Below are 12,090 nucleotides of genomic sequence, written 5' to 3'. Positions count from 1 at the left end.
GACTTCCATTCTATAGAATTTAAACAAAATTCTCTGTTTCTCAATGGCAGCACAGCTGGCATTTCAGATCAGATCATTCTTCGTTGTGGAGCATGGATGTCTTGTGCAGTATAAGGTGTTTCGCAGCATCTCCAGCCTCTACTCACTAGATTTCGGTAGCGCTCCTGCCAGGCCCTCCACCACTGGTTACAGTGTCTCCAGACATTGCCAAATGCTCCCTAGATGTAGGGTTGCCAGGTAAAATATTGCGTGGGACAAACATACTAAAAATACTATCGATTGTTTATCTGAAATGCAAATTTAAGTTGGCCTTCCATATCTTTATTTGCTAAATCTGGCAACCCTATCTGAGAGGTAAAATCACCCCTACATCTCCTACCTCCCATCCCATTTGAGAACCAATGCTCTAGTCCACAGGGAGCAATGGAGAAAAAGAGTGGTAATGGGTTTGGGAAATGTTATGATTAGATTTGCATTTGGAGCAAAACACTTTTTTTGTTTGTTTGTTTTGTTTTGTTTGAGACGCAGTCTCTCTCTGTTGCCCAGGCTGGAGTGCAATGGCACAATCTCAGCTCACTGCAACCTCCACCTCCCGGGTTCAAGTGATTCTCCTGCCTCAGCCTCCTGAGTAGCTGGGATGACAGGTGCCTGCCACCACGCCAGGCTAATTTCACCATGTTGGCCAGGATGGTCTTGATCTCTTGACCTCGTGAGCCACCCTACATGGCATGGAGCCAAAAACACTATAAAATATCCGAGCCCTCTTCACCAGCTTAGGAATGCTGTAGTCAGCGTCCTGTTTGAGACCTGATTGGAATGCCTGGCTCTACTTTTTTTTTTTTTTTTTTTTGAGATGCAGTATTGCTGTCATGCAGGCTGGAGTGCAGTGTTGCAATCTTGGCTCACTGCAACCCCCACCTCCTGGGTTCAAGTGATTCTCCTACCTCAGCCCCTGAGTAGCCAGGACTACAGGTGCACACCACCACACCTGGCTAATTTTTGTATTTGTAGTAGAGATGGAGTTTCACCATATTGTCTAGTCTGGTCTCAAACTCCTGACCTCATGATTCACCTGCTTCAGCCTCCCAAAGTGCTGGGATTACAGGTGTGAGCCACCACACCTGGCCGTCTCTCCTTTTTAGTAAGCAACTGGAGTTGGGATTCCAGATGTGGCCAGGCACATGCACCTCTGGGGAGACTACCCTGACTGCTAAAGCTGGAAGAAGAAAAGAAATGGGTGGTTGTGCCTTCTATCTTCTGTTTATCTTCTTTAACACGTTTATATTGAAGGCTTTATTTAATTAGCTAATAAAGGTGCATTAGGAAGAATTAACATGAAACATTTTCTATTGTCCTTAAATCCAGTTCAGGAATCTCCTAAAAACAGGAACATACTTGTGCTCTGGGACAGATGACACTTGAAATTCCAAACCCAGAATGTCTTTTTCTTTCTCTTTTTCTTTCTTTTTTTTTTTTTTTTTTTTTTTTTTTTTTTTTGAGATAGAGTTTGGCTCTGTCACCCAAGCTGGAGTGCAGTGGTGAGATCTTGGCTCACTGCAACCTCTGCCCCTCTGGCTCAAGCCATCCTTCCACCTCAGCCTCCTGAGGAGCTGGGACTACAGGCACACATTACTGCCTAGCTAATTTTTGTACTTCTTTTAAAGATGAAGTTTTGCCATACTTCCCAGGCTGGTCTCAAACTCCTGACCTCAGGCAATCCACCAGCCTCGGCCTCCCAAAGTGCTGGGATTACAGGCATGAGCCACCATCCCTGGCCCAGAATGTCTTTTTATTTTTCAGTTTTTTATATCTTTTTGCTAATCTTCTCTGTATTGTTTCAATTTTAGTATACGTGTTACTGAAGTGAACACTTATTTTTATTCAATAGGCTCTTTCTAGCCACTGTACAGGCCCAGAATATCCGATGTGGAATTCACCAGAACCATAGGTATTCTTTCAAAAATCCCTCAATACATCAGCCAATTTATAAAAAGAATTCAAAGAAACATAGAGTTGCAGATTGATGTAATTTAGTCTCTTCTCCTCCTTGTTAGAATTCCGGTTTTTCTGTCTCCCAATAGCTGGGGTTGGAAGATGGGTTCTCACCCCGACACCGCAGAGCTCTCTCTCATCTATAGAACAAGAGTACAGCTGCCACCATTATCTCCTGACTGCAGCTCCTCCGAATGTGAGCTCCATATCCATTCCAGTCAAAGGCAGAGAAGTCTCCACACTGACAGGGCTTGCCCTCTGGGAAGAACCCTCCTCCACTGATGCAGTGCTGGGAAACAGAAAGAAGAGACACTGTGAGGGATCTGATTTGCTGCTGACACCAGTGAGCCCAAGACTGGTATCTAACTCCAGACCTCAAGTGATCCACCTGCCTCGGCTTCTCAAAGTGCTAGGATTACAGGCGTGAGCTACTGCACCTGGCTATACATGTATTTTAAAGAAGTAATGCATGCAGGGACATATGCAAACATGCACTAATGGACAGTCTAAGGAGCACAGAGCCAGTGGAGAAGGTTATCAAGGAAAAGGGCATAAAGACACCTACTCTAGTCCACCTCCAGTGCCCACGTGGTCAGCATCCTTTGAATTCTAATCTGCGAGTCCCTCCATGAGAGAATAGCCGTCTCATCTCAGCTAGAAAATGAAAAAACTGAAAGCTGAGACAGGGAAGTGAAGATGGAACTGTGAGTTCAGACTGTCAGTTGGGGAGGGAAGGGGGCCCTAAGTGAATGCCCTTGTTCTTGATGGCTCTGACACTTTCTTCCTCCAGCCCCTAGGCACTATTGTCCCTCAAATACAATATCCCACCACTACAGCTATGGTGCTGTCTTCTACAACAAAAATATAAAGCTTCTAAAAGTTAAGATTAATATTGGAGAATATTTTCATGACCTCAATGTAAGGAGGTTCATCTTTTTTTTTTTTTTTTTTTTTTTTGAGACGGAGTCTCGCTCTGTCGCCCGGCCTGGAGTGCAGTGGCTGGATCTCAGCTCACTGCAAGCTCCGCCTCCCGGGTTTATGCCATTCTCCTGCCTCAGCCTCCCAAGTAGCTGGGACTACAGGCGCCAGCCACCTCGCCCGGCTAGCTTTTTGTATTTTTTAGTAGAGACGGGGTTTCACCGTGTTAGCCAGGATGGTCTTGAACTCCTGACCTCGTGATTCGCCCGTCTCGGCCTCCCAAAGTGCTGGGATTACAGGCTTGAGCCACCGCGCCCGGCCAAGGAGGTTCATCTTAAAGAAAACATGAAAAGTACTAACCATAAATGAAAATTTTGATAAACTGAATTCCATTAAAATAAATTATACTCAGCCAGGCGTGGTGGCTCCCACCTGTAATCCCAGTACTTTGGGAGGCCAAGGCAGGTGGATCACCTGAGGTTGGAAGTTTGAAACCAGACTGACCAACGTGGAAAAACCTGTCTCTACTAAAAATACAAAAAAAAATTAGCCAGTCATGGTGCTGCATGCCTACAATCCCAGCTACTCAGGAGGCTGAAGCAGGAGAAACACTTGAACCCAGGAGGCAGAGTTGCGGTGAGCAGAGATCGCGCCATTGCACTCCAGCCCAGGCAACAAGAGTGAAACTCCGTCTCAAAAAAATAAATAAAATAAATAAGATTTTAAAAATAAATAAATTATACTCAACTTCTGGCATCTACTACTCCAAACTTTGTATCACTTCATTTTTATTAAAAATATGGACTCTGCAAAGAAAAAAAAAGAAATAAAAAATAAATTATATTCATAAGACATCATCAAGAGAGTAATGAGAGTAAAGAGAATAATGAGAGTAAGCAAGTAACCACAGAGACACAGAATGATACACCCCACACAGGGGCACACACGTGCATACCCATGCACACACGGGCCATTGATCTCCCCAAAAACTCACATGCTCAGTGTTACAGCCAGTAACTCTTATCCCAGCACAAAGGGCTTTGGCTGCTCTCTCATTATTAAACACCCAGAACTGGACGAATCCTGCAACAAATTCCCCTGAAAAAGAAGAGGTGAAGAAGGAGCCAAGCATTCACAGGAGGAACTAGAAGCAGCATCCCATTGGCCAGTCCAGGAATTCCCTAAGCCAAAAGCTGAGGCTACAGCCAAACACCCCAGGCTGTAGGGGTGCAGCCCAGCACCTCTATGGCCCGTGGCTTGTGCATGTCAGTCCTAAACTTGTCCCCAAGGGAACTTCTTTTCATCTGGGGCAAGAGGACAAAGGCTGGGTCTCACAAAAGGACCCTTGTCTGCCTACAGCTTATAGGAGAAGACAGACTCCACAGAAAGATCACTAAAAAGATCCGAGAAGGCCCAGCAGGAATAAGCAATGATCAGATGTGGCTGCCTGTTGCTGTTTACACACTTCTCATCCAATTACCATGGGTTAGTTTCCCTGGCCATCACCTGCTTTCATCGAAATATCAAAGGCAAACAGTGATGTCTTTGATTTTTTTCATCCACAACTTAACTTCTGTGGTCTTATTATACTGAAAACTGTCTTTTTTAAGATAATTAATAGTTATCCTTCATAACAAAAGTAAATCTCTCTCACCACTCTGCTAGTGGTTCTTTCCTGTGAACTCAGTGTGCACCTTATCTTTTTTGTTTTTTTTGGTTTTTGTTTTTTGTTTTTTGTTTTGAGATTGGGTTTCACTCTTGTTGCACAGGCTGGAGTGCCGTGGTGTAATCTCAGCTCACCGCAACCTCCTCCTCCCAGGTTCAAGCGATTCTCCTGCCTCAGCCACCCGAGGAGCTGGGATTACAGGCATGCACCACCATGCCCAGCTAATGTTTTGTATGCACCTTTTCTTAACTATTATAAGAGGCCACACAGGTGGTGATGAAGAAGCTGGGATTACATCCTGTGAAATGGGGATAATAGCAATTCTAACTTCATAGTTTTCTCGTGATAATTAAATGACACAAAATCATGTTAAGTTCCAAGACAAGAGTCTGGTGCATTTTAAGTGCTCAGTAAATACTAGTAATTATGAATCGTTCTTATTTGCCACCATTCTCCAAGAGTGCAAGAAAATATTTATGACCAGACTTAGGGAGAAAATACTCACGTTGACCATATGGTGAGTAACAAGATGCAGTCTTCTTAGCATCACCAAAGTCATAGACCACAGGTATGGCTGGGCCATTGTCATTCCAACATTTCCCTCATCCGTATTTCACTGGGTATTTCTGCAGAGACCCAGAAGAGAGGTTTTGTGAGGACAGTAGAGATGCTGCCACAGTGCAGGGAGAGGAGGAGTTTCAAGTTAACTGCCATTAACCAAAACCAATCATAATAATAGTGATTCCTTTTCCCCATAGCTGTGTCTCCCCAACAGCCCCAAACCTCTTGTCCCTGTCTCTTTCTCCCTATGCTCTCCTGCCCCACAGGCCTCTTCATTGCCTGGCTTAGAGTTTCTAAGAGGCCAGACATGAGTTCACAGTGAACCAAAGGAAGGAGAAACAGCCAAACACTCGGTAGTGATGTGGAACCACAGGACAGAGCTGCCCCCTACCCTAGACACTTGGCTCTCTGTTCACCAAAGAAAGTGCCCCCCAGCCAGCAGCCCCGTGTACCTGGTAGAGGCCAAACAGATGATGTCCCAGTCTCTGGAAAAAGCCAGTGTTGGTGCGGTATCTCAGCAGGGCACTGTTTCTCCAATGCTGCATGGGGGACTTGTTGGGCACATGCCAGATGCTCAGGTCCTTGGCCTGGATGTTGTAGTAGCGGGGGTTCTGGAAAGCAACAGACACTGAGCCTGATTGGGCCAGGAGGCAGAAGGTCCACACATGCAGCCTCAAGTGGGCTGAGAGCTCTGGGATCCAGTAAGCAGATGGTTAGCCACGCTCAGATACCCTACTCCCAGCAGATGATCCCATCACCACTCAGGGCCCTAACAACCTTGTTGGGAGGAAGTTGTGATTCAAGGCATGTATTTCTCTCTTATTCTTCAGCCCTTCCCCACATCCCCACCTTCCACCCCTCCCTACTGCAGGCTTGTGGCCAGCCACACTGCACTCCTCACCCTCACCCTCACCCTAGTGGGTGGGAAGTGGCACCAACCTTGTAGTCATCGCTCGTGGCTGCCTCTGCAGACCCAAAGGTGTTGTAGTTGGCCCAGTTGCCGTCCCCCTCTGGGTAGTCTGCTTTGTTGCCCTGCTGACTGGACCAGCAATCGCCCACCGTGCACTTCCCATGCATGTCATTCTCATGCACGCTGGCCACCAGGGTCCAGCCACCACCCCCAGAGGTCTTGTCACAGAAGGTCTGGTAGACAACACCATTCTTGGTGCAGAGAAAATACAGGTCATCTGTAGAGAGAACCAGCCCAGAGCCTCCCTGTCTGAGAGCTCAGGGTTCATCTCAGCCCTGTGAACAGAAAAGCCCTAGGAAGTCAAAAGTACACTCAGAAGACTGCAACACATACTTGCTGGAAGATGATGCTCCGCGCGTCTTGTGTTCTGGTCACCTATGAGCAGAGGCACTGACTGCCTTGGCTTCATACTATCTTTTCAAAGAGTTTGTAGAGCAAATAGCCTTAGAAGAGACAGAGATGGTATCTCCCTCTCAACAGTGCCACCCTGTGGCCAGGAGAGGCCAGAAATCAGCACAGAGACACATCTGAGTCTATAGCAGGATGGGGCCTCTGTACAGCTCAGAGCAAAGGTTGTGCCCATTTCATAAGATTCAGCTTCCCTAAGCTCAGAGTTCCCCTTCTGTTCCCAAGCTTGCAGGAGACTGGCTCCACTGTGGCATCCCGGTGACCTTGCACATTTGCACATAGGCCACATAGGGACAGCTGACCTAAGCCTTGGCAGAAAGCCTGTGGTCTTCCTGAAACATGGAAAGATGGGAAGCTTGTGAGGACCTGCAATGAGGTCACTTCTCACCCCGCTCCCTATCTTTCGTGGAGGCTGTCATGAGACAGCTGTCATGACTGTGTCATCACCTCTTGGGTTCTGAAGAGGTATGAGGTTTTTCGCCTCACTTGCCCCCACCCCATAGGGTACACAGGCCATGAAACGGCTATGGCAGCATGGACTGGCTCCTCAGCCACTGCCCGTGTTGCATTGTCACCCGCCCTCTTTTCTGTGCCGTCTTGTGGGACAAGGGATGGGAAAAGCTGACACTTTTGCCAATTTTGAACTTGCTATCTATGTGAGTAATAAACTCTCTGGCTCTAAAAAGGGCTCGTTGTTTCCTTGCCAGCCACATTTGTCAGCCAGCTTGACAAACCCACTACTTGGGCAGATGTCACCTGGCCCAGTACAAGAAAATGCTGATGCTCTGGCTGCTGCTATTTCTGTGATTAATAAAGTTCTTTGTCTCTGGCTCGGGAGTTTCAGGTTTTCTGCCAGCGTCTATAAACCCCGGGCAAGTAGGGGCAAATCAGACTCATCACAGTTCTTGCCACCACTGTAAGCATAACCAGGAACACTGCATTCTCCCTGTGTTCAGAAGACTTTGTGACTGGAATGGGACACAGAAGCCTCAAAATTCCCACTAGAAACCTCCTTGCGTGGGAGCTGGGGCCAGAATAGTCTCCACGTGGATATGTCCCTCCTGATTTCCATAACTGGGCTCTGTTGAGCTAAAAAGTGGCTTTAAAGAGAGAATGGTGAGTTGGTTCATTACTCACCACCTGCACTATGGCAGCATTCCTTGACTTCTTTGCAGCTTCTAGTCAGGGAAGAAAAGGAGGAGGCACAGGTTTGGAACTCCCTCAAGAGCATCTCAAGAGAAGAGGCCGCTGTTGGAAGATGTGAGAATGATTCTCATTAAAAGTCTGACCACTGAGGTCATCTTTCCTGGCCAACCTCTGCCCCTGCATCACTCTGCTCTGAAGTCCCAGGAGGTCAGGGATTCTCTATGCTAAGATGGTCTGATCCAACAGCTGGTATAGGTTAAACACCTGGAATCTTCCACTCAACTAACTTTAATTAAATACCTACTGTGTGAACTACCTAGATGCCGGACAAAGACAATTTGACACATTTCTTTAAGAGACTACATTCTACAGGGAAGGAGCACATGGAAAGGGACCCAACTGAGATGGGAGGGCAAACCCACCTATGGGGGTGAGGCCTGGGAACTTGCTGGGGAAGGGACCGGCTGTAACTCAGAGCAGGCTGATTTTGATGGAAGAATGGGAGCTGGCTACAGGACAGGAAGAAAAGGGGAGAGTACACCCAGGAAGAGAAGAAAGCACATGAGATGGCCTGAAGCAATAGCAGAGCCCAGCCCAGCCCAGCCTGCTGAAAACTATAGGTCAGTCTCTTACTGCGGCTGGAACACATGTTGTAATACAAAGAGGTTTGGAAACCAAAGCTGAAAAATTAACAGAGGCCAGTGGTGGAAGCGCTGTGTATATTAGTCTAAAAGCCTAAAAATTATTCCAAAAGCCTGGCAGAGTAGGAAAAAGTGTAAAATTACAGGACTTAGGCCAGGCACAGTGGCTCATGCCTGTAATCGCAGCACTTTGGGAGGCCAAGGAGGGCGAATCACAAGATCAGGAGTTCAAGACCAGCCTGGCCAATATGGTGAAACCCTCTCTCTACTAAAAATACAAAAATTAGCTGGGTGTGGTGGTGCACACCTGTAATCCCAGCTACTGGGGAGGCTGAGACAGGAGAATCGCTTGAACCCAGGAGGCGGAGGTTGCAGTGAGCCAGTATTGTGCCACTGCACTCCAGCCTGGGTAACAGAGCAAGACTCCGTCTCAAAAAAAAAAAAAAATTACAGGACTCAAGTTAAAACCCAGACAACCCCTGATGACAGTGCCTCCTTGAGCAGACACTTAACATCTCTGATCCTTTTTCTTCACCTTTAAGATGTCATTAATAACTTCTTTATACTCATGGAGATCAAATGAGATGCATATGTAAATGATGGATTGAAATAAACAATAAACTCAGTATCAATGAAAAAATATCACTAGTGTGCCTACTGGAAGAATAGAATTGTGAAGATGGCAACCAGAGGAGGGCGTACCCTGGGCACAGCACTGATCACCCAGCTCCCTCTGGAGATCCCAAGGCCAAGGCCACAAGAGCAGCCAAGCAGGGACACAGTTTACTGTCTCACCTCATGAACCCCTCACAGTCACAGAAGCAGAGAATCAAGCCCCAGGACACACCCGAGCTAACATCCTGACTGCTTCAGACCAGACCCCAGGAGAGGCCAGAAATCAGCACCCAGTCCACACCTCAAGTTGGCTGCCTATCCTGGGTTCCGTGCCTCTCCAGGACTTCCCCCCTGGCCCTTGACTTCAGAGCCCTGCCCAGCTCTACTCCCTCCAGGGCCCTGCAAAGCAGAGGAGAGCCCAGGGAACTGCAGCTCCTACTGTCAGGAGTGATTTACCTGCACTGCACCTGCTGGTGGCCACAGAGAAGAATAACAGGAAGCAGAGTCTGGTCATTGTCCTGTAAGGAAAAACAAGACGCACAAGGTCACTGCTTGGCCCCTCCTTTGTCATCCTCTCATTCTTACTCCCTGACATTTCTGAGTCAGGAAACCTCACATGGAAAATGATGGGCTTATGAGCATTCTAGAACCTCCTGGAATATCCCCCATGGCTGTCCAGCACTACAAATACCCCAGAGGCCACGGGCTCATTTCCCTGAAACTCTCAGTCTCTAAAACTGAGACCAGACCTGAGCTGGCATCATTGCTCCCACATACATGGATCAAAAACACTTTTCTCACCAGCATAGACAGCTCCCTCCTTCCTTCCTCACAGATGCCAGGAGCTGAAAGTTCCCTTCTGGTGGATACTCAGAGCTCCCCTGCAGAGGATCCTGATGTGGGGTGAAGTGCTGGTCCCTTTATGTGGAGAGCTGTGGAGAGTCCAAAAGCCTGGCAGACTGGCACCCAAGCCCTGCCCAGCCCAGCCCTGATCAGCCTAGACTGCCGGCCCCTCCCTCTGATTCCCTTCCCTCTGAGGGTACCTGAGCCTGGGCCCCTGGAAATGAGAAAGGATGTGTGACTGGCTGGAGGAGCAAGGAGCTGTGTTCCTGGCCACACAGGTAACTGTCACCATCTGAGGAGGGGCGTCCTGCTTTGCCAGGGCAGGCCATACAATGTAGCAGTATCTAATCAGATTTGTGGATAGGTCACAATCCTCCCCTGAGTTCTTCCTCTCCCACCTCCCCCAGATGCCCTGGCCCCCTAGACACAGCTCTGTCAAGAAATCATCCTTTTAGACTGAGGTGACACTTCATGAAAAATAAATTAATTAAGAATAATAATTGGCTGGGCGCAGTGGCTCACGCCTATAATCATAGCACTTTGGAAGGCTGAGGTGGGCAGGTTACCTGAGGTCAGGAGTTCAAGAGCAGCCAACATGATGCAACCCCGTCTCTACTAAAAATACAAAAATTTAGCCAGGTGCATGCTGTAATCCCAGCTACTCTGGAGGCTGAAACAGGAGAACTGCTTGAACCTGGGAGGCGGAGGTTGCAGTGAGCCAAGATCACGCCACTGCACTCCAGCCTAGGCAACAGAGCAACACTTCGTCTCAATAATAATAATAATAATAATAATAATTAATAAATAGAGGAAAAGAAGACATCATCCTTCCAATCTTTCCTCCAGTTTCTCTATGAAGCCTTCCCTGACACCTCCACCCCCAGACAAAGCTGATGGCTCCCTCCTTTATCCCATTACTATACATTGTCCAAACACTAATTATTGCATGTATCCTGCTGTAATTTTATTGTTTTATTAACTCTGTTTTGAAACAATTTAAAATTTATTAAATGTTGCAAAAATAACAATGGTATAAAACCACACATATGCCCTTCACCTAGATTCAACTATTGTTAATATTTCACCCCATTTGCTTTATCATTCATGCTCTCTCTCTCTCTCTCTCTCTTTATATATATATATATATATATATATATATATATACCCACACCCACACAAAATTTTTTCGGAACCATTTGAGGGTAAGTTACATACATCATGGGCCTTTATTTTTAAATAAGTGTTTATGGGTTTTGTTTTGTTTTGTTTTGTTTTGTTTCATTTTTTGAGATGGAGTCTCGCTCTGTCACCCAGGCTGGAGTGCAATGGCATGGTCTCAGCTCACTGCAACCTCTGCCTCCTGGGTTCAAGTGATTCTCCTGCCTCAGCCTCCCGAGTAACTGGGATTACAGGCACCCGCCACTGCACCCGGCTAATTTTTGTATTTTTAGTAGAGACAGGGTTTTGCCATCTTGGCTAGGCTGGTCTTGGACTCAAGACCTCGTGATCCACCCACCTCAGCCTCCCAAGTGCTGGGATTACAGGTGTGAGCCACCGTGCCCAGCTAAGTATGTGATTTCTAATAATAGGAATATGTCATGTATAACCACAGTACAATTATCAACATCATATTATTAAAAACTCTTTTTTTGGACTGGAAGGGGTGGTGCATGCCTGTAATCCCAGCACTTTGGGAGGCCAAGGCGGGTGGATCATCTGAGGTCGAAAGTTTGAGACCAGCCTGACCAACATAGAGAAACCCCATCTCTACTGAAAATACAAAATTAGTCGGGCATGGTGGCGCATGCCTGTAATCCCAGCTACTCAGGAAGGCTGAGGCAGGAGAATTGCCTGAATCCAGGAGCCGGAGGTTGCAGTGAGCCAAGCTCACACCATTGCACTCCAGTCTGGGCCACAAGGGTGAAACTCCATCTCAAAAAAAAAAAAAAAAAAAACTCTTTTCTGTAGAAACGAGGTCTCCCCGTGTTGCCCAGGCTACTCCTGAACTCCTGACCTCAAAGGATCCTCCTGCCTCAGCCTGCCCAAGTGCTGGGATTATGGGTGTGAACCACTGAGCCAGCCTGTTAACTCTTTTTAATGTAACTGATACTTCCCTAGGGTACATTAACCCAGGGGTCATGGTGAGTTAGCATTAATGAGACAGAAATTTCTCTGGCTTTCATGCCCTCCCATTTTAAGGAGACTTCTGGTCCCCTTTTAAGTCCATAATCGCAAGGGGCGTCTTGTGTGTGCTAACAAACATTTCTGCATTCCACACATACTCCCAGCCCACCCTGACTCCTTTCAGCGCTACCTACTGCTGAGACCAC

General features: G+C 47.1%; 1 protein-coding gene across 1 annotated transcript; it reads right to left on the bottom strand.

Moving 5' to 3' along the window:
• Positions 1 to 1,781: 1,781 nt before the first annotated feature.
• On the bottom strand, positions 1,782 to 9,914 carry ITLN2 (intelectin 2). Its single transcript, XM_030936723.1, is given in 9 exon segments — positions 1,782 to 2,281; positions 3,905 to 4,008; positions 5,082 to 5,202; positions 5,590 to 5,748; positions 6,077 to 6,324; positions 7,653 to 7,763; positions 8,123 to 8,125; positions 9,374 to 9,435; positions 9,719 to 9,914. Coding segments are annotated over 8 exon segments (957 nt in total). The 5' UTR covers positions 9,432 to 9,435; positions 9,719 to 9,914; the 3' UTR covers positions 1,782 to 2,128.
• Between the last annotated feature and the right edge of the window lie 2,176 nt (positions 9,915 to 12,090).

This window comes from Rhinopithecus roxellana, chromosome 8 (genome assembly GCF_007565055.1).
Source record: "Rhinopithecus roxellana isolate Shanxi Qingling chromosome 8, ASM756505v1, whole genome shotgun sequence".
Taxonomy (NCBI): domain Eukaryota; kingdom Metazoa; phylum Chordata; class Mammalia; order Primates; family Cercopithecidae; genus Rhinopithecus; species Rhinopithecus roxellana.
This window is presented reverse-complemented; position numbering and strand designations above follow the sequence as displayed.